The sequence below is a fragment of the Durio zibethinus genome, chromosome 3 (genome assembly GCF_047325235.1).
Source record: "Durio zibethinus cultivar Kanyao isolate XHJ-2024 chromosome 3, ASM4732523v1, whole genome shotgun sequence".
In the NCBI taxonomy this organism is placed as follows: Eukaryota; Viridiplantae; Streptophyta; class Magnoliopsida; order Malvales; family Malvaceae; genus Durio; species Durio zibethinus.
Genome location: NC_143164.1, coordinates 2,510,567 through 2,537,908, shown reverse-complemented (window position 1 = coordinate 2,537,908; position 27,342 = coordinate 2,510,567). Strand labels below are relative to the sequence as shown.

At 34.6% G+C, this 27,342-nt stretch overlaps 3 protein-coding genes across 7 annotated transcripts; 1 reads left to right on the top strand and 2 right to left on the bottom strand.

Annotated features, from left to right (window-relative positions):
* Window positions 1–3,682: 3,682 nt before the first annotated feature.
* Window positions 3,683–12,723, bottom strand: LOC111316933 (AT-rich interactive domain-containing protein 5-like). 4 transcript variants are annotated; one of them, XM_089757991.1, is made up of 14 exons: window positions 12,264–12,723; window positions 11,372–11,787; window positions 11,138–11,271; window positions 10,995–11,034; window positions 7,641–7,693; window positions 7,415–7,460; window positions 6,625–6,714; window positions 6,297–6,419; window positions 6,105–6,171; window positions 5,963–6,032; window positions 5,291–5,357; window positions 5,064–5,114; window positions 4,474–4,566; window positions 3,683–4,140 (listed from the first exon to the last, which is right to left on the bottom strand). In XM_089757991.1, the coding sequence occupies exons 2-14, from the start codon at window positions 11,762–11,764 to the stop codon at window positions 4,036–4,038; spliced, it is 1,332 nt and encodes a 443-aa protein (XP_089614117.1). In that variant the 5' UTR covers window positions 11,765–11,787; window positions 12,264–12,723; the 3' UTR covers window positions 3,683–4,035. The 4 variants fall into 4 exon arrangements, with proteins under 4 accessions (XP_089614117.1, XP_022775303.2, XP_089614118.1 ...); XM_022919568.2 differs by having other exon boundaries at window positions 6,105–6,156; XM_089757992.1 differs by having other exon boundaries at window positions 11,372–11,780; window positions 12,264–12,650.
* A 127-nt stretch (window positions 12,724–12,850) lies between these two features.
* Window positions 12,851–18,524, top strand: LOC111313069 (protein PIN-LIKES 3-like). Of its 2 annotated transcripts, XM_022914796.2 has the most exons (11): window positions 12,851–13,225; window positions 13,526–13,690; window positions 14,057–14,136; window positions 14,262–14,386; window positions 15,056–15,177; window positions 15,348–15,584; window positions 16,145–16,237; window positions 16,733–16,833; window positions 17,600–17,652; window positions 17,773–17,958; window positions 18,253–18,524. In XM_022914796.2, the coding sequence occupies exons 2-11, from the start codon at window positions 13,556–13,558 to the stop codon at window positions 18,375–18,377; spliced, it is 1,257 nt and encodes a 418-aa protein (XP_022770531.1). In that variant the 5' UTR covers window positions 12,851–13,225; window positions 13,526–13,555; the 3' UTR covers window positions 18,378–18,524. The 2 variants fall into 2 exon arrangements, with proteins under 2 accessions (XP_022770531.1, XP_089614120.1); XM_089757994.1 differs by lacking the exon at window positions 13,526–13,690.
* Window positions 18,525–18,670: 146 nt separating this feature from the next.
* LOC111316108 (cell division control protein 2 homolog D-like) lies at window positions 18,671–20,593 on the bottom strand. The gene is made up of 8 exons (XM_022918401.2): window positions 20,246–20,593; window positions 20,026–20,167; window positions 19,859–19,920; window positions 19,647–19,758; window positions 19,446–19,539; window positions 19,213–19,282; window positions 18,994–19,132; window positions 18,671–18,897 (listed from the first exon to the last, which is right to left on the bottom strand). The coding sequence occupies exons 1-8, from the start codon at window positions 20,476–20,478 to the stop codon at window positions 18,805–18,807; spliced, it is 945 nt and encodes a 314-aa protein (XP_022774136.2). The 5' UTR covers window positions 20,479–20,593; the 3' UTR covers window positions 18,671–18,804.
* Between the last annotated feature and the right edge of the window lie 6,749 nt (window positions 20,594–27,342).

Sequence of the window (27,342 nt, the reverse complement as noted above, 5' to 3'; positions counted from 1 at the left end):
AGGGAAAAAAGAAAATAATAAAAAAAAAAAAGGTGTGGGGGGAGAACACTGAAGATCCCCCAGATGGGCCAAGAAGGGGTTGAAGTCAGTAGTGGGAGTGGATGGAACATGCACTCTGGGTGTGGGAGGGGAGTGGGCTTTGGGTTGGGCTCTATGGTCTATGGGTCTATACAGACACAGAGAAGAAGATGGAAAAGAAAAAGGAGTTTAGTTGAAAAACCTATCACTAGTGAGTATTATCTACACCGTAACAACCCGAAGTAGAAAACAGAGAATGACTTGGCACTTGGCAGGAGAATGCGTAACAGTGTAAAAATGATTCCAAATGAGAAATTTACTTTATTAATTGAAGTTGTTTTCGTTGTTGAGGAGACGGAGGAGGGGAATGAGAAGAGGGGTCATCATGATCTGCAGCCGAACAGATTAAGAAAAAGAAGAGAGAAACAAGAAAAAGCAGAGACCCTGTTGTGTTGGAGAGTTTTCAAACAAAGCAAGACAGCTTCGGAGGGTGCCAACGTGGGACCTACCACTTCTCTCTCACTCTCATCTCTAATGACTAGATGCTATTCTTCTTCTTCCCCAATCTTTTCTTTTCTCCCCCACTCGTTTTAGTTAATAAAGTTTTTTACTTCACAGTAACACTTGCGAGCACCAATACCAACTAGGCTCGTAGTCATAAGCTGGAACTGCTGCTGCTTCTTCCTCTCCTCATTCCCAATTCCCTTCTATTCACTTTCTCTGTTTTTCTATTGTCTATCATGATCACCACCAAGTTAAGACTTACTCATGAAAGGGACGATTTTTTGTTTGTGCCACCACATTGACGCAAGAAAGACGACATTTTCGGCTGCGTCTGTGTGCCTTCCATATTTTTTTTCAACACATTTTTTTTTGTCTAAATTCCAAAAGCGAGGCTAATTTTATTTCGAAATTCAGTACACAATCTCACTGGCCACTTTAGCACAATGATAACTACCATGCTATGCTTGATCAGGGTTTCTACTTAGGCCTTTTTCATTTTAAATACTCATTCATTGTGGATACCAATCTTTCTTTCTTTCTTTCTTTCTTTGCTCTTTTTTTTTTTTTTTTTTTTTTTTTTGAATGACTATAAATGGGAATGGAGAATATATGAACTTCAGGACCTTAATGACAAAAATTGCGAAAAAAAAAAGTCTACAATTGCCTGCACTTTGCAGGGCGTTAAAGCTTCGTTTTAGTCCACTTCTCTTTGCATACTCCGAAAACCTTCAGTTTCTGATATAGTCTTGGAAAGCAGTACGGGTTGCTGAAACTCAGTTATACCAAGTAAAAGGAAACAAAAGTTTAGAAGACCTCTACTTGCAAATAGTGACTATGCCTATCCGTCCGAACAGAATTCATTGGATACAAGGAGTAGTGCAGTAGTAAATCTAATCAATTAGTAAGTTAACTGCTTTGCAAAATTCCAAGTCAGACAAGCACTCCTCTCGTTGATGACTTGACCCTTTGGCCAGTCAGGGTTCAGCGCAATAGGCCCAATGGATGACACAACCACGAGCTTCCTAACCTCTGTCTTCAAACATGCATCGACTACATTTCCTGTACCTCTACCTGCTGGTTCCATTAGTTCTACATGCTCGGTGAATAGGATCATGATGGCCATTCGCCCTTGTATCAAAACCGTGCAAAGTCACTCTCTCTTAGTCCAACTTCAACTTTTTAATCATATAAAAAATCACCAGTGTGAACAAAATGGATGGAGGGGCGGCCTATTTGTTCTTCCGAATAAAAACATGTTATCAAGAATCAAAGTCTGGGTCCAAGAGGAAAAAAGTCCAAGGTGCAAATCCTCTATCCATCCATCCCATGGAGTCTCTCTTATGTACCAAGGAAGGAATAAAACCATGTTCTACGAGAGAGACGTCTAGGAGAAGTTCAAACTATCCAATAAATGAAAAAAAAAAAAAAAACACTGGGAGAAGTAAATTGGATTAACACTATGAACCAACAGTTTACAATTGGATTTTAGACTTTTTGGCACGGTGAAGTAGACATTAATTGCAGCGAGGGTGGCAATAGACTAGCTTTGGGCTTCAATGAAGAGCGTGTTGTTTAAGGTTTAGCAGCGTCCATTACACCCGCAACCTTTCCGCTTAAAGCATATACAGGGAGAGTATATGTAGCAGCTTATTGTGGGGTTACTTGAGAGTTTGTTAGTTCGCATGCCATGGTTTCATAATGGGAAGGGGACGGGCTGAGAATTCAGGAAAAACAAGAAAAATTAAGAATTCAGGTTTTATTTTCTTTCATATATATTAGTTCCTTCGCGTAAGATGGTTGCCGAATTGAAATATATATATATATATATATATATATATATATATATATATGAAAGGGTGAGCTTTACTTACAAAGATACAGTTCAATTTTTTTATTATTCCATGATAATTAAAATCAGCTAACTTTTAATTATTGGCATGTTCTTTGGGGGAAAAAAATCATTGGTTATTAGATGTGAGATTTTTTTTCCCTCACACACTAAGATATCGTCTGCTTTGAGTGCGCATGAGCTTCGTCACGGTTATCTGAGAAAAATACTTCAATAAACCTTAAAAAATTTTAATCCACTGTTAGATGTAGAATCGTTCACTGTTCAACAACTATAGACTAATTAACCACCTTAATTTCCATGACTCTGCAGAGTACTCCAAGCTCTTAGACAATATGAATGATGATAATAAAGAAACTTAATTTCATGATGGATGTTGAAATTAAGCTTATTAGTTATCACTAACGTGTGAGAAATATTTTATATTATATATCTAAATTAAAGATGAGGATACAACTTAATTTGGTAATATATATTATTATTGTACTTATTATTATCATGATTAAAAATTAATTAATAAATAATTTTTAATTTTTATTCACGTGAATTCAATCTCTTCATATATAAAGAATTAAAATTTTACGTATTTAATAAATCATATATATATATATAAATGGATACGTAATATTAAGTGTACATATAATAACGATAATAATGTACTGAAAATTAATTAATGTATTCCTTTGTGATAAATTAGGGATCCAAAACCAAAATAGATAGAGATTGTGAAATTTAGTAGACTAGCATTGGGATCATGAGCAATTGTAACGCTGATAAATTATGTGGTTGGGGGCTGCTCGTGGCGTCAGGTCGAGTTGTTTTGATGTCTGCATCATTTGCCAATGCAGTGTTTGAGAGGTCGCATCTGGATGATGATGATGATGACGATGGTGATGACAAGGGGACAGTGCAGCTTCAGCATCTCATCAATCACAGATTTTCATTTGTTACTGCAATACACGGTGTAGCCAATTACATCAGATTCATCAATCATCAACGATTAAACGCCGCAAAGTTGATCAGCTTAAATATATCAACCCACTCAATTTTTGGCCTTCAACAACTCCTCTTAAGGATTAAGGAAGAACAGTAAAAGACCGGCCTGGATTCTGTACTTTAGCCGCCCTCTATGTTCTTCAATTCCATTTATCAATGCATTCTTCATTTCTTTTTTAATCCAACTACACTAATCATTAGCTACCTACCAACAGTAAGCTACCGTTACCGCTAAACTGATGATATATAGTGTATTAGCATACATGCATACATACATACACACATACATAAAGAAGAAAACCCAACAACCAAACATAGTGCCACTCAGTCGATTTTATATATGACTTCTATTCTATCTATAATAATAATAATAATAATAATAAAATCAAGACAGAGTCCACAAAATTATTTGCAAGGCTCAAATCTTGAATTTACCAAATCTCCATACTCACCTCGACGATTTGATCAGATTTTTAAAATGAACATAAAAATTAACTTTCCTTCACACGGTGCTTTTGAACTTGTTCAATAGGACCAACAATGAGCCAGGAAGGAAAAATGCAACCAATTCCACAATACCATGTTTACTTCTAATTACATCCCTCCCATGTGATTTTAGTGCCTCAACTAAAATTGATTTGAGCGAACTAATCTTAATAACACAAGCGTCAAACCGATCCTTGCTCAAAGGGGACACGTACAAAGAGTCGACCATGCAAGCTAACAACAGCAGATGTTTGAAGAGGATCAATTCTTGCAGGTAAGGTCACAACCTGTAAACCACACCAAATGAGATCAATAAATCTTTTGCTCTGTTCCCTATTGTTCTGATCGTACTTCCAGTTTTCATGACCCACACAGAGGTGGCCATCAAGTAGTAAATCCCAACTTTTTCATCTAGAATATGAAGGTCAATAAACTAATTATTGCTTGAAAGAAACTAAAGCAAATTAAGAACACCAGTGCCCAGCAGAGAGATAGGATGCCTCCTATTTTCTATATGCTCGCACTATGTTCTCAACCATATACTTGTGGTTCTGGACCTGGTTCTAGAGAATATGTGAGCTCTTTTATTTCCTCGGATTATTAGGAATAAAAAGAAATACCTTCTTGAAGGGCGTGATACCCCAAGGATTGTCAACTTGCTCCGGTTGACCTGTTATAACCAAACGTCCAGCAGGATCTGACTGAACTCGAACCTACATCCACCAAAAAGCAAGGCAAGTTTTAAATCCAGGGGAATAGGGTCACATTTCATAGAGATTAAAGCAAAATGTATTGAGAAACGTTAAGCATATTTTCTATTCACAAGCTTATGAAGATTCAGTCACAGAATTCAAAGGACCAAAAACTTTCCATGTATTAGAAGGCAGGAAGAAAATTATTTAAATCTCAATCCTCTCCATAGCTTAGGAAGAAAATGGAAATCCAAAATATCTTGAGATATCATTCAACCAAGTCTTACAAATCTTTGTAACTAAAGTGGCAAGTTTGTAGACCTCCTTTTACTGATAACGAAACCAGTAAATGATTACAAAAACAAGAGACATGCATTTTTAATATACTTATCTACATGATCAACTGCAAATACTTAGAAGAAATATTATAGGTTGCAGTGCCAACTGTTAAGGATCATATCAATTGTTTATTAATCAGTATCAGGCCATTTAAAAGGGATTTCAGGACAACAGCATACCTCCTCACGCAGGAGCCCAGGGACCAGAGCATATACCTCAAAGCAATCCTTCTGTGCATTTTAAGGACAGTGAAACTACTCAGAAATGAAATCCTAACACAAGTTACTCAGAAACTGGTCATATTCAAAACAATATTTATCATAGCTTTTTCTCTCATTGTGTGAACTGGGTAGGGATTGGGGGCAGTGTCTAGTAGGAGAGAGAAGCAGAAACAAGGGATACTTACAGATTCACGCACATTGATCTTCACCCAATCAGCAGGGGATCCAACATCAACAACTTCCGTGGCCAGTCTACAACATGAAAAATTGCATTGGTTAGAAAATAGTAGAAAATGACAATCAGGTTCATTTGAGAATGTTTAAGATTTCTTCACTTTTTCCTTGGCCCAACATCCCTCCTCTTTCCCTCTTTTGCTTGAGGCATCAAGGATTATTATCCTCCCAAAATGAAGATGGGATAGGGCTAATGTTGACTATTGCCTTCCTAAAGTATATGAAACACCCGTAAAGAATTAAATGTGCCATTCAGATAGGGTCCTTGAACCTTCTATGGCTTAGGAAGATGAAGATTCGTATATTTAAGTTACTTTGGCCATTTAAATTAGTTGCTCGCTTCTCTTGATAAGCTTTGCACTGACTCAAACTTTCATGTAAGGTATTCCTACCGGCAAAGAGTACAACAAGAATATATCAAGAATATGTTCTTTGAACTGATTCAATCATGCAATAAAACATATATTACTTTTTCCGATGGGAGAAACATTCATAACTTAATTCAACAAACACTTATTTTCATCTTTGGTATAAAGTTCAGATTATGTAGAATGTAAATAAAGATGGATAAAAAAAAAACCCAAAAAACTTAATGTACAGCTAAGTGATCAGCAAATATTAACTGCTTATTTGGTTCATGTGCAGATTTAGCAGCAAGCTCAATGCTTATTGGTGTCTTCTGTTTCTGCAGACCTGGGACAGAAACCAAAAACAATATGAGAATTAATGGCAGCAAATGATAGTGAGAACCACATAGCTGCATACCAATGTTTTTGAGATGTTTTTCACGCTTTGATGTAGAACTCAAGCTCTTATCCTGTACAGAGGAGTTCTTTTTAAATAAAAACAATTGTTATATCACTTCGAATTTCGCATAAAAGAATGCTCCAAAAACAGGAATAGCACAAAGAAACTACAGAAAATTACAGATGATAACTGGGTTTAGATTCAACAGACCTTAACAATAGGCTCTGTGATCTCACCATATCCAACAGAACGTTGAGCATGCCAACCCTGCATGGCACGAGCTGCAGCATCCCTGCGTGCCCTACCTGACGCTGAGGCTAGGTAGCCACTTGACTGCACAAAGAAACTCAGAAAACATTGGAAACAGAATGCTTTACCACAAACAGAGACAGGAAATACAAGATTAGTATAATTATTCAAATGATCATTAGTTTCATTGTATGAAATTCAGCATTGTTGCACATCAGCAATTTGAATGGAAGATGAAAATTCACAAAAGATATCCACACAGTTGTAAATATGAAGAAACAAAATCTACCTCCTTTTCACCACTTGGAAGAGGGAGAGAAGAAGCAGGAAGTTGAATCTCACCACTCTCCCTCTTATACTTTTCATATTCTAAAAGTGCCTGCACAACCATAAAAGGATCAGGAAATAGGAAACACAGCCTGAAATTATGCAGGTATTATTACCAAAAAAAGAGTGAATCAATGAACTTTCCTTTTTTATTTATTTGCTGGTGAGTAATAAGCATGACAGGAAAGACTTTTTACACTATAAAGCAGACAAACAGATTATAAGGAGAAATGCTGGCACTGTATCATTTTGCCTCATGTTTATTTATTTAGTTTGGTTTGGATAAGCCTGACTGGGAAATACTTGTTTCATTATAACACTGATTATATTGAGAAAAAATTACACTAGTTCCATTTTAATGGGTGAAGATAGGTTCCGGGCGGGGGCAGGCAGAACAACTTCTCTGTACAATATAGATATAAGAAGAGACTGTCATATCCATGTTATTCTAAAAGCACATGGTACACATGTAATTTTTATAAAGGTCTTGCCTGAAAATAACACCCAACTATGTTGCCAAAAGAAAGGGCATAGTATTGCAAGTTTTTTTAACTTAAAACATTTTAAATTTAATTAAATGTGTCAATTAAGGTGTGTATTGGGGGAATGATAAGTTTTGTCCAGTATGACCAGAAGGTCACAATCCCGTCAAGAAACAGTAATTCACATAGCAAGGGGATGGTTACGTGCATTTTGACCAATAGTCAACACTATGTGGAAGCTAGTTAATTGTCCCAGCTAAACAAGCACACCTTCTCATAAAAAATGCGGAATGTCCAAGAGACAGTTGTGCAGGTCCTGAGAGAAAGAAAGAAAGAGACACCAAGGTCAATCAAGAGAATAATAGGCTTTCATGAAAAGCATGCCCTAAAGTAATTTGTGTTGAGGTCAAGTGCAAGCCAAAGCCATTAAGATTGAGACATAACTTTGCACCAAAAAAACATGGAAAAAAAAATAACTGTCCACATTTCTACTTACTTTGGGGGGTGGAATGACTCTCCCACTTGCCGCCATAACTTCGAAGCAGTCACCTATTGGCATCCATAGCGTAAAAATAATTTATCATATCGATGGTGTAAATGCTTCAACTTCCATAATTGTGCATTACTTAAAAGCAGGTAATTTCCATTTCAAAACATAAGAAAACTCCCAACTCAACATTGTAAATCCAATAAAAAACACAAAAACCCAACTTTATCTTCTGCCAACCTTTAAATATTCACAAATTCATACCTAATAGGCCACAGCTCAGAATTTAGAGCAAAACATATAATAACCAGGCTTAAATTGTAAAAAATCAACAAATGCATAATTTTTTACCAATAAGTAATCCTAGAGGACATGAACTCTTATCCTATGTGCGGAAACAAGGATTTGGGAGGCTAAATGTCGATTTGGTTTGTCACCTGTGAGGACTGAGGATAAGTGCATATTATATACATATATATATATATATATATATACATATATATATCGTTCCCTAAATCTCTAATTAAGTATCGAGGTTTGACTTGGCATGTAGATCAAGAAAAAAGTTATAACTTTAATGCTTCTTATATCATAAGATTAAAACTTTTTAATGAGATTGTTCAATGGCCTTTTAAAAGTTTTTAGAAAATTTGAAAAATTAATATAAAAATAAGAAGAAAAAGTTTGGGTGTTACAAGAAAGAAAGGACATGGTTTTGGGCCTTTGGGACATCCAAAGGAAAGATAGACATTTGACTCTTGACTAAGGAAGTTCATTTTATCTACATTTGAGTGAAATTACTTTTCCATCTTGGTAGTTAATATACATTACGCAAAATATCTGACAAATTTACAAATTTGAGTGAAATTATAAAACTTGGTATCTTTTATGAGTAGTATCATACAAAATCTATATCTTTCTTTTTTTCAAATGCAAGGTCCCAAATGCATCACTGATGACTTTGCAAATCATATGAGAATGTATAGAGTAATGGAGGTAATCTTTCCTATTTTTGCTACATGTGCACTTCCTATCTCATGTACTATGTTGCTCAAACTCAACCACTAGTGTTGGGATGAAAATGTATCTAGAAATCCAACTTGTCAATTCCCTCTTCTTTCTCCTGCTCTTCCTTCTCTTATCAGCCATCCCACCCCCAAACCTTAGCCATCATCTCTCTCTCATTCTTCCTTCTTGTCTTTCACTATAAGAGCTGCCATACTAGAGTTCGCCCAACAGCAATAGCTATGGGAGTTTCTACATTTAAAGCTTTGAAAGCCAAGATTGAGCTATTCCATCCAGCCAACAAGAGGAGCTATGACAATGACACAAAGACATATCCAAGTTACAAACAAACCCGGATAGTCTCATTAAAAAGCAAGCATGTTGACCGTGCAACATGTTCTCCAGAATCATCAACCATACTATTTTTGTATGGTCTGTGATGATTTCCATTCAACTTTGACCAGTCCCTGTCAAACTGAAGCACAATGAACCAAAAGCAAATTATCATCTACTTCAGAGAACTATTGACATAGTATTAGCATAAAATAAAATTACAGTTTACTTAATATTTCCACTTACCTCTAGATGTCCTGTGTTCATAAAATGGAAAAGAAAACTTATTCCTATTACCATATACAATATCTCATGAATCAACCTTCAGTTACGGACATCTTAAAGAATCATACTTATGTGCCAACCCATTTAAGACACAAGGTTAAAGATCAAGACTGGATATGACCTGTTTTAGTTGATAAATAGCCTGAAAAGGTTTCTAAAAATGGTAGCAAATCATCCACTCCGTGATCCAACTCCAAATGGAATAACCTGAAGCTTATGATATCCCAAATGCACAACCCAAATTTATCCACCCTTCAAATGTGCATGGCCGGTAGTATATTCATGGGCCTCTTTATACATGAAGATTTAATACCTCTCTAGAAGTCAATTAAGTAAGTGTATCATTAAATGCTTGCCCATGAATCACAAAATCACTTTATGAAGGATCCTAATTAAAGGAGTTCCCTTGCTCTAATATGTTTTAAAACATTCAACTTGGTACATTAAAAAATAAGACACACTGGAACACAACCCAATACTTTAGCACTAAAAAGTGGGTGTGATTATGCCCCATTAAAGAGGGGTTTAGAGAAAGTCAATTGAAAACACCCGTATCATACGTCATTTTTAACACAAAGCTCATATATCACAATATGGGTATGACAAATATGGATACGGCAAAATGGTAATTTTTGAAAAATGAGGATATGGCAATAAAAAACTTATATGTGATTTTTTCTCAGTAACTATTTCCTTTTCCGTCTGTCTTCTCTTATTATCAACTAAACTAAGACAAAAAATCAAATTGTCAAACTTGGCTTCACCAAGTAAATTAAAAGAGAGAGAGAAAGAGAGAGAAGGAGTCGCTTCATATTCCCTGGTCCTATTGTTGGATTCATGTCATACCTTTCAAACCATGATTACTGACATATTGTGTAAACATTAAAAAAATGTCATAGGTTAAAGAGTAGGATTATATTTTTCAATGGTATCACCTAATTTAACTATATCTATACTTCAATTCTTATTTCCTCCTTAATTCAGTAATAGTTATTAAAAGATGCCCAAAACATGAACCCTAAATATACACGAAAGCGCACGTTTCTTCCAAGTGTTATATGGAATCTTGCTTGGATAGCATTGAAATTGGATCCTAAAGAACGTTTGTACATATAGGCCAAAAAAGAGAACTCATCAATTTTGTGCCCAAAATAGAAGCAATTATTTTATGGCATAATGGCAACTCTAGATATAGTATAATGCACATGTCATTGTCATGTTCATCCAAATTTCCAACTTTGGTGACTTCAATATGTATTCTTCTTTGTCTTCGGGAAGAGAGAGATAGAGAGTGAGAGAGAGAGAGAGTGCAACAAAAAGAAACATAACATATTAAATCATGAGGATTAGAACACACAGTTTTGTTATTGGCAGTGCCCTAGCAATCAGTATGTCTTTAATTACTAAAACAAGGCCCTGCTAGAATCTAATCTTGTTCACCTTCCTAAACAAGAAACAGATCCAAACCACTTTGCATGTTAATATTTGCAATCTTTTACTTTGAGACCTATTATATACAAAAGCAATTAACTAGGATAATGTTTTTAGACAAGAACCTTGAACCTCCAAAACAGAAAAATACATGCATTATTATATATATTAATAATTCAGATCGCATGTCACCTCTGACTTGTTAATGCCTGTTAGAAAACTTAGCATCTAGGAATAGCAAAAGGTGATTTAAGGGTTAGAAAAAAAGTTTAAAACATCAATGAAGGATTCCAGGATATGCATGCATACCACTTCATAGCCACCCAGTTTAATAACAGCTCTCCACAACCTACACCCAATGCGCGCACACACACACACACAAAAAGCACAAATTAGACTATGAAGTAAAGCAGCCTCATAACCAATAAAATCAATGATCAGTAGAAACCTACTTAAGGCAATTTAGTGGTTCTCCATAAAACTTAGGGGGCTTGAATTCCAAAGACCTGTCCTTATAGAAACTTTCCAGCTCCTTCATGAATGCTGCTCGCTCCTCCTGTGTTCCAGCTTCATCGGCCTCACCCATCTATATCCAAAACAACAAAACATTGAGTTAAAAAATGGGTAAACAGAACAATTGACACTTTCATGTTTAAGCCACAATTTATTAGGCATTTTTTATGTACCTCAGGATCTAGCAACCAACTCTTTGATTTCTCCACATGTTCAGGACCAGATTTAGGTGTAAAAGATTCTGCACAAGGAAGGGGAACAGATTCTGCATTGTTTTTCTTCTCTAGCAATTGGCCAGGAGAAGCATCGCAAGAATTTGTATTAGGATCATTGGAAGATTTGTTATCAGGTTTATCGGGCAAAGCTGGATTATCACTCATATTAACATCTGTGGGCAAGGTTAGAGTGTTATCATCAGCTGTCCCAGAATCAGGTGAATGCCTAGTTTCAGTGGTATGATGATCCTCAGTGAGGTGTGAGGACTGTTGCTGTTGGACGCCAGTATCAACAAGGTTAACTTGGGAAGCCTCTGGTAATTGCTGTTCCAACATTTCGGTATCTTCCATCTTGCTTATACAGATTCTGCAGTCTAAGAAAAAGGTTGTATTAATGCATTTTTCAATTAACAAGATTGTCAACAGCAATGGTTGGTAATGTGCGAAAAGCTCAGTTGTCAAATACTGCAGATTTTCTTCTGGAGGATAGCTACTAAAAGATGTTCATATAAAATGGTGAGAAATCAAACCCTAAATCCAAGTTGGTTGGTCAGAATTATATATATATATATATATATTTATATAAAGTATAAACCAAGTACTAAATCAAAAGACAAGAAAATAATGAGCCATTTTGCTGTGTTGTTGTCCAAAGGCAAATAGGCAGAGAGGACATTTTAAGTGTATATATGAAAGAAAAGAAGACATAAAAATGGAAAATATGTAACCAAAGAAGACATCTGAAAATGCGTTAAAAGAAAAGAAGAGAGCAAAATCAGTGCATCTTAATTTACAGTAAATAAAATAAAGTAAAAGTATTGGTTGTGGGAAAAGAGAAGAAGAAACCTACCTGCAGTGAAGAAGCGGAGGAGAGGATTATCGTTAGGGCTTTGTGTAAGAAAGAGACAATGCAAAACAATTAATAGGGAGCAGCCTCTTCTTAATTCTTATCCGACTAACATAGAAAGTGTCATTCATGGCAGGGCGAGGCAGTTACACTCTGGCCGGCCCGGGAATAGGATTCGGATTTTTTCTGCTTCTGCCTGCCAACTAAGCCTCCAAATCCAACTCTGTTTCCTTTTTTAACACCGCTGGCTGGTTTTTTTTCCTTTTTTTTTTCTTAATTAGGAGTCATAATCACTGTAATAAAAATGAACCCAAAAGAAAAAAAAAATCCAAACTCCAAAGAGCGCAAAACCCCCGGTGGTCTGCTGCCTTTTTTTTTTTTTCTTAATTAGCCTTAAGCACGCTGCAGATGCACCTCGCCCCCAAGGCAGCACCCAGCCAACTCCTCTCTTTCTTTCCGCAAAAACTTAACTGAACCCAAAGTCCCAATCCATATCTATACTCTTCTCCAAGCCCATTTCAGCCCACCCTCTATGGGGCGGACCAAATCCAACAGAAATCCCTTCTTCCCATACCTATCCCCTCTCCTCGTACTGCCGTGCTCTACAAACAATTCAATTTCTTAAATAAATTTAGCAAAGTGGGTCTTAATTTAATTTAAGCTCATCATGTCAGTGTCGTGTGTATATCTAATTTACCTTTGAGCGATGGAATGCATGCCAGCAACAGGCACGTGGGGATTTAATTTGCATGACACTACTCACTACTTCTTAGGGAAACCAATTGCACCACAGAAACAGATTCCTTTTTTGTTTTCGCCTTGCTGCTGATCATCATGAATTCATAACGCATACATTATCAAACTACATTTGGGGGAGAATAATTATATATTAGCTATCTAACGACATTTTTCTTCTGTTTGGTTTGATTTGATTTGATTCAACAAGAGGAGACTGGAACTGAAAGGTAACTTAATTAATTTCTGATTAATTTCTGCATGCTTGCGTTGGTCTTAATCTTCCTTGCCCATCCTACCAACAAATGATCACCTCTATCTATTACTCAAACCCATATATATCTAGCTATCTCGATTAGAGAACAAAGGCGCATTTGCACCTTAATTAATTAAGAAATCAATTGTTCTATTTCATTTATCGGTTGTAGGACATGGATCCAATCAATTCACCGGCTTATTTCACTTGTATATTTTGTATGTAAGTATATTTAAACAGGAGCCTATAGATCAGTTAATTTCTTAATTTCCAGGTTATAGAATAAACAAACATTAATATTGTGATGGCGCTGCTGGATCTTTTTGTTGCTGCTTCAATACCGGTGTTGAAAGTGCTAATGATAACGGCACTTGGCTTATATCTTGCTCTAGATCACGTCAATATCTTGGGGGAAGAGACTAGGAAGCATATGAACAATGTAAGTGCTTAATCCTGCTCCTGGCTGCCTGACTCTCTTGCACACACTTCATTTAGATCTTCTTCCCCTTAAATATTAGCAGTTGTTACCTTGTTACATGCATAACTATATATGTAGTTAACTAAGGCTTACCAACGGGTAACTTTATATATATATATATATATATAACTTTATATATATATATATATATATATATATATACACACACACATATTGGCCAACAAGCTTATTCATTGTTCATGTGAAAAAGTATCCTAGGATTAATTAGGAAAGTACATTTCCCAAATTGTGCACTTATATATACAAATATACACGCACACGCACACTTGATCAGTCACTGAGGACAATATTATCTTTTGAGAACAGGTAGTGTTTTACGTATTTAATCCAGCTCTTGTAGCCAGCAACCTTGCTGAAACAATTACGTATGAAAGCATGGTCAAGCTGTGAGTGAAACTTTTCTACCCACTCTTTCTGTTCATTTAACAGTGATGCAAAGTTACAACTGCATGCAGCTCTTTCAATGTTCTCAATTTATTTATTTATTTTTTTTGGTCCAACATATTTCTAGGTGGTTCATGCCATTCAATGTCCTGCTCACATTTGTTATTGGTTCCTTACTTGGATGGATAGTCATCCAATTTACAAGACCTCCGTTGCATTTGCGAGGGCTCATTTTAGGTTGTTGTGCCGCAGGTATACACAATTATATATAAATTTAGATGCCAATAGTAAATAATTACTCTTCCTTAATTTTCTGATCGATTAAATCCATTTCGAAATGCATTCATTTAAATGAAATATTGAAATTGAACATCAATGAGACTGGCATCATTGATATATGAAAATCATACTACTAATTGAACATCAAATATGAATGATAATAACAATTCATCACAATTAAGGCGATCCTTGCTTCTCTCAAGGATCGTGACTGAATTCAACTCCTTGTTGGCTCTCTTGTGAACGACTTTGGGTTAGTCTATGATGCAAGGTGAAGTAAATTGCCTTGCTCAACTTAAATAAACTTTCTCCAATACAATAGTAAAGCCTTTTCAACCTAGACATTCAGAGGGTTGGTCTGATAACAAGTGGAGTCATTGGCATTAGCTCAGCTACAACAAACTTAGTTTGAACTATTTGAACATTTTCAGTGCAAATGCAAACGAATAAATAGGAATTTTCCTCTAGAAATCTCTAGCGAAAAGGCTTTTGTAAAAGTTTCTTTCTGCAGTCTGTAAATCCATTACTCCATACAACATAGACGAATTGGTCACATCCATAGTTCTTGTTTGATTGAAATTTATTATTCCTGATATTCGTTCTTATGATATTTCTAATTTACTTTTGACATTATGTGAACAGGGAATATGGGGAACATGCTCCTTATTATAATCCCAGCTGTTTGCAAAGAAAAAGGAAGCCCATTTGGATCTCCTGATGCGTGTCATTCATACGGAATGGGTTATGTTTCACTTTCAATGGCGGTAGGTTCCTTTTTAAGTCTACTGGGTTTGAGAGAAAAGAATGTGTGGGTGTAATCCCATCAAGGAAAAAACTTTCAAATTTTTTAGTTCCCTGCAAGAAGTACACGTATATATTTATATGACTATAGGGACTTGATAATGTTTGGAAATTGCTTGTTTTGACACTTTAGCTTGGAGCCATTTATTTGTGGTCTTATGTCTTCAATATCGTCCGAATATATTCAATCGGGAGCATCAACGAATCCTTTGCAAACGATTCCTCTACCGGCAAGTATTCTAGAGAAGCATCCACATCAGAGCAGGGGAGTTGCACTGAGCCACTACTTTCTTCCAAGGATCTCTTGATATCTGAAGAGAACGAGAAGGGATATGTGCTGCCTCGCACAAGTTCTAAGGGGAAAGCTGAGGTTGTTCACTTTGTAAAACTACCTATTATCTTTTGGCTTTATTAGTTCCATGGCCTCTTACATCCTCTGTATCGGACATGTTCACAGCTTTTCTAAGAATATTTCATGTTTTTATGAATGTCTACGCAGCCTGGTTTACATGGTAATAGCAGGACAGATTCCTCTTGTAAAAGCAAGGACACCTAGCCTTTTTTTTTTGTTAAATTTAACTGAAAGGATGGGGTACTTTATATTAGGATGCTATTTTGAGCTTTTATCCTATTTAGCTATATTGTTACAAGCAAATAGACTGGCTGTCTTTTTTAATTATCTTGGCATCCTCACAAGGAGAAAAAAATCATCAAGAGAGTAAAATTAGCTGAGCTGTCGTCCTGTATTACTGATAGTTTTGTAGCAGAGTATTTAAGTCAATTACATTTCATAACCACCGTAGTTAGTAGTCTACATAGTTTTTCAGTGCTCTTTGAAATTGAAATCAAGTTTACATGTTAAAGCATTTTAATCGAAACACTGATTGAGATATGATTTTTAATATTTGAGTTTTTGGAATCTCGTGGCAGGCAATATTTTCAAGTAAAATAAAGCAACAACTAAGTTTGCTGATTTCGAAGATTAATTTGGCATCACTTTTTGCCCCTTCAACAACTGGAGTGGTATGATCTTCTTTTTATGTTCTTCATTTACCACTTTCACTTACTGGAACCAAAGGAGAATGTTGTTCTCCCAGCCATATTGTGTTTTTCATATTTTGGTGCTGAATTTAGCTAAGATTAGTTAGATTTAGATGGATATCCATGTAATGGATCTTTCATAAAGAATCTAAAAAGCGAAGACCAATGGAAGAAAGCAATACACTTCCCAGTCATCTGGACTGGTCCTGCTGGAGGGATTAGGTATCTTTAAAGGGAGGATGCTTTTACACGGCCATGAAGCACAAGATCTACTTTTCATTATGGAGATCAATACAGGTTCTGAATGGAAATACATTCATAACATATGGATGAACTGCGTTTAATGGAAAAATTAAGTTGTGGCAAATTTTAAGTATGAATTGAGGTTCCAAATTGTAATGTAAGATTCATGCTGTCTTGTTGTCCTCTTTACTCGTTTGTCTCATTGACTGACCTGTGCACTCTTCTCTTGTATAGATTGTTGGATTTGTCATTGGACTCGTCCCTCAGATCCGAAAATCAATGATAGGTGACGGTGCTCCTCTTCGTGCGATTCAGGACTCTGTTTCTTTAGTGGGGTATGGCTTCATATCACTGTTTTGTTTACAAAATAACCAGGATTCCAGCCATTTGCACTTGGAAGACTCGTCAAACAACATTTCTTTTATTTTCTGTATATGAGAAATACAATTTTATTGGAATCAAAGTACATGCAGTTCTAAAAATTGGTTAATGGAATGTGGGCTGTCTTCTAGCCACACAGCTTCATCACTAATGGATAACCCATCAAACAACATGGTTCCTTAAAAGAGGATGTTTACAAGTAAAATACATTTGACAGCATAGAAATAGACTTGGACCAAACAGATACATGGTGATGTACATGGGTCCTTAAGTTGACTGGTTAGGTTCAATCACTTTGATGTCGTAGACCGACTCCTCTACCTGATGTCTACATGCTTGGTTTCAACTTTCAATCCTCGGTTAATTTGATGGCACTGTAGTTTTCATTTTAATTTATTAAAAGGAAAGGTCATTAGTACAAGGTGGCATTGTGCAGCAACCTCTGCAAATCAGTCATCTTCAATCAATTCTGACTGTATAAATGGTGACATTTTGCATCTCCTTTCTGATTATTATGATTAACCATTTCCATATGTTTAGATCTTGGGGCTATTATCTACCCGACTCTCTGTTCTTCTTCACAAGAATTAATCAAACCATATTTATACTGTATCACCTCTCTCAAACTTTTGCTCATCTTTTTACTCGTGGTAGATCTTTGAACATTTTTTTTTCCTTTTCCATGCCATTTAGCTTATTAGTTTATGTTTCCGAATGCAGAGATGGAGCCATCCCAACTATCACCCTGATTGTGGGAGGTAATCTTCTCAAAGGTACTAGCTGATATAGGTTGATTCTTCTTTTTTTTCTTTTTTTTGGAATGCTTTTCTTGGTTAAGCTACCTCTGTTGAATATACTTTCATGATGGTGACTGGCAACGGATGGCTTTGCAGGACTAAGAGGGTCAGGAATTCACAATTCTATCATATTTGGCATCGTTGTTGCTCGTTATATTGCTCTGCCTCTCATTGGTGTTGTCATTGTTAAAGGGGCTGCTCGATTTGGTTTTGTACACGCTGATGCACTATATCAATTTGTTCTTCTTCTTCAGTTTGCCGTTCCACCTGCAATGAACATAGGTATCCTAGATGCATCTATATATTTTAAACACAAAATGTCCTTGTGCTTCATAATTTGCCAGATTATTGGCTCGTTCACATGAAAAAGGATCTCTTACTAGCCGGACTCAATGACGAGGGAATTAGAGAAAAGACTCATAGTTCCAGTGTATTTGCACCTGTGATCAAATTCATAACAATGAGAGAAAAGACTCATAGTTTCCAGTGTATTTCTTCTTCGTTCCAGGTTAGGTTAGACGCAAAATTTTCTCTGGTTCTAAATAATGATTATTATTTTTTTTTAATTCTTGCCAGGTACAATTACTCAATTATTTAGAGCAGGTGAGAGTGAATGTTCTGTAATCATGTTCTGGACTTACGCCTTGGCCTCAATTTCGCTTACCTTATGGACAACATTATTCATGTGGTTAGTGGCTTGAATTCTGCCACAACACTTCCAGGAGAATTTATAGTTGCTTTGCAGGGAAAAAACCCGCAAAGGATGCTGTAAATGCTGCTGCTGCTGCTTCTTCTTTTTTTTTTTTGATAAAATAACAGATTCCAACTCTGGATAATTAATGTTTCGCTTTTCAAAAAAATAATAAAATTGATAATTCAAGTTAATATGTAATAGGTTACAGCGTGCTAGATGGGATGGATTAGGCCTATCTTCATATTAACACTACCGGTTGAACGAGTATACCAAAAAAAAAAAAAAATCCACAGTTAAAAGTTGTGCTAGTAAAATGTTTCATTAGACATCAATAGAAGTAAACTTCGGGAAACAAAGAATTCACTAGATACTACTGCTACTAGTATGCTTGAGAGAAGCGGATAGGTTTCTATTACGGAACTCCTGTTAGCTGTTCAAAGATAGGCCTTGTTCAAATCGGCAAAGTAAGGATGTTCCATAGCTTTTTTGGCTGAAATTCGCTTTGAGGGATCATACTGCAACATATGCTGCACCAACATAACATTTCAACTATCAGCTATTGTGAATAGGAGGATGGTTTCAAATCGTGTAATTAGATAAGGCGATAGAAAAGCCAGAGTTACTGATAAGAGATGTAGCCCATCACTATCCAAGTTAGAAACAGCTGATGACAGACTCTGAGGGTTCCATTGGGGGTACTCATGCCAGTTTGGTAGTGAGCTGACTCCCGGCCACACTTGTTCATTTGGAGTACCCAATAACCTGCATGGATGATATTAGAAACTAGAAAGTATTTGATCAAAGTGGGGGAGGGGGGATGTAGAAACAGAGGCCTAATGGACCTGAAAATATGAAGAAGCTGTTGCAGTTCAGAATCTCCGGGAAACAGGGCTTGTTTGGTGACCAGCTCAGCTAGAAAAAAACAAAGAGAAAAGAATAAAGACGTTGTTTAGCAGATCAAGTAGTACGAATATGATTAAAGAAGAGAGAAAAAACTAGATATGGCAGAACGTATGTGCATATATAGTAGTAGTAGTAGTAGTAGTAGTAGTAGTAGTAGTAGTAGTAGTAGTACCAAATATACAGGCGACAGACCACATATCCACAGCAGTTGAATAATGAGTAGCCCCCAAAAGGACTTCAGGTGCTCTATACCACAGGGTCAGTATCTGAAAAAGATTTGCTAATTAAATAAAATTAGTGAAAGAGGTAGGAGATAGACGATTGCAGGAAATAGTAGCGGTAAAATAAGAGTATGTATGTGAGTGTGAGTAACCTCGTGAGTGTACTTCTTAATGGGAAGTGTATAAGCTCGGGCTAGGCCAAGATCAGCTATTTTAAGCGTCATGGTCTTTCTATCCATGAGGAGATTGTGAGGCTTAAGGTCCCTGAGTTAATGGAAGGGAAAAGAAAGAAGTACTAGTTATTGAACATCAAATGAAATGGGTTTCAGTGGTCTAAAAAGAAAAGAGAAAAGGGGAAGGGAACCTGTGTAAAACTCCATGGCCGTGGCAGAAGGCAACGCCTTTGCAAAGTTGATACATCAAGCTCTGTCGTTGAACATAGATGTTGCTCATGAATGAATAAAGAACAAACTGAATGTTTAGTTACTCAAAATACCAAGTAATGGTAAGAAAGAATTAAGGAAAAGAGACCTTGACGGTGTTAACAGGAATGTGGTCTCCAGATTGGCGAAAAGAGCGGATGAATTTCTTGAGATCAGTGTCCATGTACTCAAAAACCAAGTAGAGAACCGTCTTTCCTTCTTTGTTCTGCCCTTGCTTCACATCCATCAATCTGAATATGAATATTAGATCTAATTAAAAATTGAATTAGCATTACAACAAGAACACGTGGTGGGAGTTAAAGAAAGACCTGACAACATGGGGATCCCGAGAGAGCATGCGCAAGATGGAGACCTCGCGGAGAGTGGTGGGAGGAACGCCTTCATCGTCCTCGTGGAGACGAGTCTTCTTTAGGGCTACGATCTTTCCAGTCTCTCTCTCTCTTGCTCTGTACACCTTTCCGTATGTTCCCTCTCCCACCTTCTCCAGCTTCTCAAATGCCTCCATTGCTGACGATCCCACTATCTGCCTTTGCTTCTCCATTTCTTTGATTCTCTCAACTCAAAACCCAACCCCTCGTTCTCTTTTCTTCTTTCTTCTTCTGTTCTCTCAAAACACTCGTCAGTTTTATTTATTTATTTATACAACCGTTCAGTCCGTTCCTTTGGAAATCAAAATAATAAATAATAAAGGAAAAAAGTCGTTGCCCCAACGGAAACTTTTGAATTTCAAATTCCCCGACAACGCGCCTCAGGCCCAGGCCCCAATGACCTGACCGAGGGAGGACTGAGGAGAGGTTTTTTTTATTAACTAATCCATCTCCAGCCCAACTTTCACTGCAAGCCTGGGCTTGCCCATCAGTGCTCTTAAAGTAATTAATCTTACCCAAACTTACAAAAACTGAAAGGCTCCTTTCTCGAGTCAAAATCACTATACTACTTTTTTTATTCCATTTTTTCTACTAGTAAATAAAAAAAAAAGATTACAAAGGAGTATAAAAAATATATATGTATAAAGGATTACAAAGTTATATATCTATAAATGTACAAGTGGAGGACGAAAAACAAGAGAGAGAAGAAAGTGAAGAGATAGAATGAGTAAAAAAAGTAAAAAAGAAATGAATTGACTTCTTCGAGCTTAGATATAATGAGGCTTTAAATAGAAAATTTTTTTAACGTATGAATAGTAACTTTTTACAGTTATCGCTATAATGTATAGTAAAATTTTTATCTATAGTATCGCTACAATGACTTGCTACAGTGTCTTCTGTAGTAGGTATCTTATTTTTTTTGCTATAGTGACGTTTTATCTGTCAACTACAGTGACTGCTACAGTGTTTTTTGTCTGCTAGTCGTTGGCGTCGAATATAGTTTGTCTTTTAGTGTCGGCTGTTTGTTCTGGCTTATCCTGGATTAGAATATGTACAGTTTTATCCTTCCTTAGCATTGTTTAAGTTATGAAATTCTTCATCCAGTATGTTAAGGGACTGGGGGACTGAAGAGATCTAAAATGTGATTTATTCCACATTTGCCATCCTTCTTGATATTAGTATAGTAATTCAGTCGGATGATCTAGATCTTTCATTTTTGATAATTTTTTCAGGAGCTTAATTGCTTCTGGAGCATTTTGTATATCAAGATCTTCATGTGGTTTAAGAAATTTGATAACAAAAATTTGTCGATCATCTTTTCAGCAAGCTATTTTTGGATAGTCTGGTTTGATGGCTAAATGGAGAAAGAATTTTACTTTTTACATAAGATCAGTTCCTGTTTGGAAATGATAACTGTTTGGGTTGGTGTATTTAGTGATGATTTTGTTTAAATCATCTGAGAACTCGATATGGTCTATAGGTGGATCAAGTATATTTAGGGGCTGAAGAAAATATCCACCAAATATTCTATCAAATTCTCATATTTGATAAGGTTGGTAAAATCTTTCTCTTTGAAAGGTACCCAAAAAACTATATATGGTAAAATGAATGTAGTAAAAGTGTTTTGATCTTTTTACACATTCAATAAAGCGATATTTTATAAAAGCTGAAAAATCTTTTAAAAAGTGAAAAGAAAAGTTTTGTACAGTTATTTGTCCAACTAAACCAAATTCAATACTTTTTACATCAAAGGTTTCATAGTTGAGTCGAAACTTAAGTTTAGGTATATATTCACCGAAAACAGTATTATACATATACGTAAAAGTATAATAATCATAAAATTTTTCTATCAACAGGTTTTCTGTTGATTGTAAAATAGAAGAATTAATTTGTTGGAATAATTTTTTGGTTAAAAATACTGTAGCTTTTTCAAAAAGAAGAATTCTCTTAAGCTTGTTTAGCTTAGAAGAAACATAATTTTCTTTTTCAAAATATTCACATAAATTCAAGAAATTATTTATTTCTTGAAGATTGTACTGATTTTCTTCCAAAGCAAAAAAATCAATATCTTGTTGTTTTAGCAGATTTGTTGATAGAAGGTTTTGGAAAACTATTTTTTTAAAATTCTGAAATTATTTAGCCTGGTTGAACTCAGCTAATTTGATCATCCCTTTTTGAAAGCTAAATTTATTTTCTGAGAGATGGGATTTTCAAATATTGTTTAACAAACTGTAGACTTGTGGTTCAAGTCCAGGATTGTAAAAATCTTTAATCTCTGGGTTAGAGATTTTTGTTCTTTCAAGCAGTTGTTTTGCTGAAGAAACTATTTGAGAGTAATTCATGGGTGTCCATTAGTTTGGATTTTGAGTGAATTGAGAGAATTTTGGTTGAATCCTCATGAAATGAGGTCTGTAAAGTGGTTGTTTGTAAAGATATAATCCTTGGTTAGGATTAGTATAAAAGTTAAATCTTGGGTTAGGATTTGTAGAGATCGGAGGTCTTGGAGAAGAAGGAGTAGAAGAGAAAGAGGAAGAGTAAGAGGGTTTTTTACTGTCTTCTTCTTGATTGTTCTCCACCCACTTGTGTCATGGACTGGTTTATTTTTCTTGATCCATGTGATCGATTTAGATAATCTGTAAGGAGGTTTTTATTTTCGTTGATGAACTCTACCTGAAAATGATAAGAATAAAAAAAATTCTACCACCTAATTCACTTGGGATTATCAGAAAACTTTTTATTTTAGAGAAAGTTTTTAACTGCTTGGTTATCTGTTCTGATAACAAAGATCTCTGTGGCTAAATAGATGTGAAAACGGTGTACACCATTTTTTATGGCTAATAATTTTTTTTCAAAGATAATATAATTTATTTCGTTCGGTTTGAATTTACCGAAATTGTAGCCACAAATTAATTCATCTTTTTTATGTAGATTTTTAGCTTTTAAGACACATCCCCAATGTTCATCACTGGCATCTGTCTCTAAAATAAATAAATCACCTTATTTAGACAGATAGACTTTAGGTATAGTGGTTTAAATCTGATTTGATCTGTTTGATAATATCAAAATCGTTAGGTGTCCAGACAAAATCATTATCTTTTTGTAATTTAAGCAAAATATAGCTTTCCTTTTTGGAAAGATTTTCAAAAAATTACCTATCATAATTAAGTATACCTAAAAGCTGTTGTAGCTGTTTGACATTATCTAGTTGTTCTGAAAACTCCTTGATCTTGGATATAATGTGATCCTACAATGTTAGTCCATTTGCAGATAGATTAAGACAAAAAAATTCAATTTTTATTTTTTCGAGTTCAACCTTTTTGGGACTCAAAATAATACCATGTAAAATAAATTCTTGAGTTATAAGATTAAGATGTTTCCTGTACTCATCTAAAGTATTTAAAAATACTAAAATATCATCAATATAAACACAGCAAAATTGTTTATGTTTGCTAAAAATACTATCCATCCAATGCTGAAAAATTTAAGGGGTGTTGCATAGATCGAAAGTCATAACAGTCTATTGGTAATGACCTGCTGGTGCACTAAAAGCAATTAAAGGTTTAGAAATATTATTTAGCATGATTTGCCAAAAGCTTGATTTACAATCAAATTTTAAAAAATATTTAGCATTTTTTGCTAAATTAATTAAAACATCTTTATGAGGGATAAAATAGCCATCAAAAATAAGATTTTGGTTTAATTTCTTATAATTAATAACCATACAGGGTTTACCTCATTTAATCTCAAAATAGTTTCTTACTAAAAATGCTGGATTAAAGTGCTGGCTGGTAGTTGGTTCTATCAGACCTTTGTCGAGTAATTCTAAAATTTGTATTTCAAATTCATCTATATCCTGTTTGGTATAGATCATGGGCTTTACTCTAATAATCTCTTTTGGAGAATGAAAAATAAGTTCACAGTATCTGGAACTGCGCTTCCAAAGCTTCAATGGGTCTTTACTGAAGTTTTCCTGTAAAATCTTATAAAGTTAATGTTTTTCATTAATAGCTTTAAGTTCAAAAATATGTGTTATTTCTGGATGAAAACCATTATCACAAACATGATTATGTTTGGATAAAAGAGGAACATTTATTGATTTTTTATCAATAGTAAAAGTAAGATAATAAGGGAAAACAGAAAATGATAAATATTTATGTATAAAATTATTTTCTAACAGAATGTCTCCATGCATATTAAGAAAACATAATATTTTAGGTATAATAAATTTCTTATCGTTTAAGGCAACAGGAATATTTTTTGCCTTTAGATTAATAATGATTTTTTTACCATCGATACCTACTATTATTATAGGATGCTTCATAAGTTACCATTTTGTTGAAGGCAAAGCATCAGGTCGACAGCTAGAGATTGTTGCTCTTGTATCAATCAAAATATTTAAACTATATGGTTTATAGTTTGAAAAATAAAAATATCTTTTTATATAAGTATAACAACGAACTTTTTTAGCAAAAGAAATTATTTCTGGCACGTTTTGTGCAGAGATACGATAATTATTTATATAATTAAATATTTTAATATCTTCATTTCTAGTTTTTATAAAAGAATAGGTGTGTGAGTTGATCACAGAATTGATAGAATGATAATAGGTTTGGTTATCACCTGTACCTTGCTGAGATGAATTATCTCCTGCAAAAATAAAGATTTGAGCATTATTAATATTACCTGATTGACGCATACAATTTGCTTATCTTAGGGCTTCTGTATTGTTTGTACTATGAAAACCTGAAAAAAAAACTTCAGTAAGGAGTATAAAAAGATTGATTACTTGTTATACTCTCGTTATCATCATCTTGTTGATGATCAAAAGCATTTAGAGGAGGTAAAACCAAGTTTTGATTAAAACTGGTTGATGTATCTGGATTTTTAAGATAAATTTTTTTTCCTAATGAGAAAAATTCTGAACTTGGTACTTTTTATTTTTCAAAAGTATTTGAAAGATCTTTGAGACACCATCCATTTGGGATTGATAAGTCTGCGAGATTTACTAGTTTTGGTTTAATTTCTGAATCAAAATTATTTGGTTCAAAAATTTCAAAAATATTAGAATCTATTGATTTGATAGAAGTATTGGTAGTATTTGTAAATTCATAAACCGCTGACCAGTTGATTGTAAGATCATGCGAAGTAGATTCAAAATTAGAATTGGTTATTTTGATTCGAAGGAATAAACATTTTTTAATGTTTTCATCAAAAACAGAAATAAAATAATTTGATTTAACTTTAAATAAAACTACTCCTGCTGCTAGATTAGATTGGATTGCACAAATTACAGCATTAGCAGGGTTTTGAAAATGATGATCCATTAAAACAGCTATTATAGGAATATCCTTTATGGATAAAAATAATGGTTTAATGGTGATCAAAATCATTCCTATATGGATGTATGTATAAAGGATTACAAAGCTATATGTCTATAAATTTACAAATGGAGGACGATAAATAAGAGAGAGAAGAAAGTGAAAAGATAGAATGAGTAAAAAAAGTAAAAAAGAAAGGAATTGGCTTCATCGAGCTTAGATACAATAAGGCTTTAAATAGAAAAATTTTTTAACCTATAAATAGTAACTTTGTATAGTTACCGCTACAGTGTACAGTAAAATTTTTATCTACAGTACTACTACAATGTCTTCCGTAGTAGGTCTCTTATCTTTTTTTGCTATAGTGACTGCTACAGTGACGTTTATCTGTTTGTTATAGTTTACTGCTATAGAATTTTCTGTCTGCTAGTCGTTGGCGTCGAATATAGTTTGTCTTTTAGTGTCAGCTGTTTATTCTGACTTATCCTGGATTAGAATATGCGCAGTTTTATCCTTTCATAGTATTATTTAAGTTATGAAATTTTTCATCCAGTACGTTAAGGGACTAGAGGGATTGAGGAGATCCAGAATGTGATTTGTTTCACATTTGCTATCCTTCTTGATATTGGTATAGTAATTCAGTCGGATGATCTAGATCTTTCATTTTTGATAATTTTTCAAGAGCTCAATTATTTTTGGAGCATTTTGTATATCAAGATCTTCATGTGGTTCAAGAAATTTGATAACAAAAATTCATCGACCATCTGTCCAGCAAGCTATTTTTGGATAGTCTGATTTGGTGGCTAATGGAGAAAGAATTTTACTTTTTACATAAGATCAGTTTCTGTTTGGAAATGGTAACTGTTTGGTTTGTGTATTTAGTGATGATTTTGTTTAAATCATCTAAAAACTCGATATGGCCTGTAAGTGGATCAAGTATATTTAGGGGTTGAAGAAAATATCCATCGAATATTCTATCAAATTCCCATTTTTGATAAGGTTGGTAAAATCTTTCTATTTGAAAGGTACCTAAAAGACTATATATGGTAAAATGAATATAGTAAAAGTGTTTGACCATTTTACACATTCAATAAAACGATATTTTATAAAAGCTGAAAAATCTTTTAAAAAATGAAAAAAAAAGTTTTGTACAGTTATTTGTCTAACTAAACCAAATTTAATGCTTTTTACATCAAAGGTTTCATGGTTGAGTCGAAACTTAAGTTTAGGTATATATTCACCGAAAGCAATATTTTACATATACGTAGAAGTATAATAATCATAAAATTTTTCTATCAATAGGTTTTCTGTTGATTGTAAAATAGAATAATTAATTTGTTGGAATAATTCTTTGGTTAAGAATACTGTAGCTTTTTCAAAAAGAAGAATTCTCTTAAGCTTGTTTAGCTTAGAAGAAACATAATTTTCTTTTTCAAAATATTCACATAAATTCAAGAAATTATTTATTTCTTGAAGATTGTACTGATTTTCTTCCAAAGCAAAGAAATCAATATCTTACTATTTTAGCAGATTTGTTGATAGAAGGCTTTGAAAAGCTATTTCTTTAAAATTCTAAAATTTTTTAGCCTGGTTGACTAAGAACTCAGCTAATTTGGTCATACCTTTTCGAAGTTGGATTTTTTTTCTGAGAGATGGAATTTTCAAATATTATTTAACAAACTGTAGACTTATGGTTCAAGTCTAGGGTTGTAAAAGTCT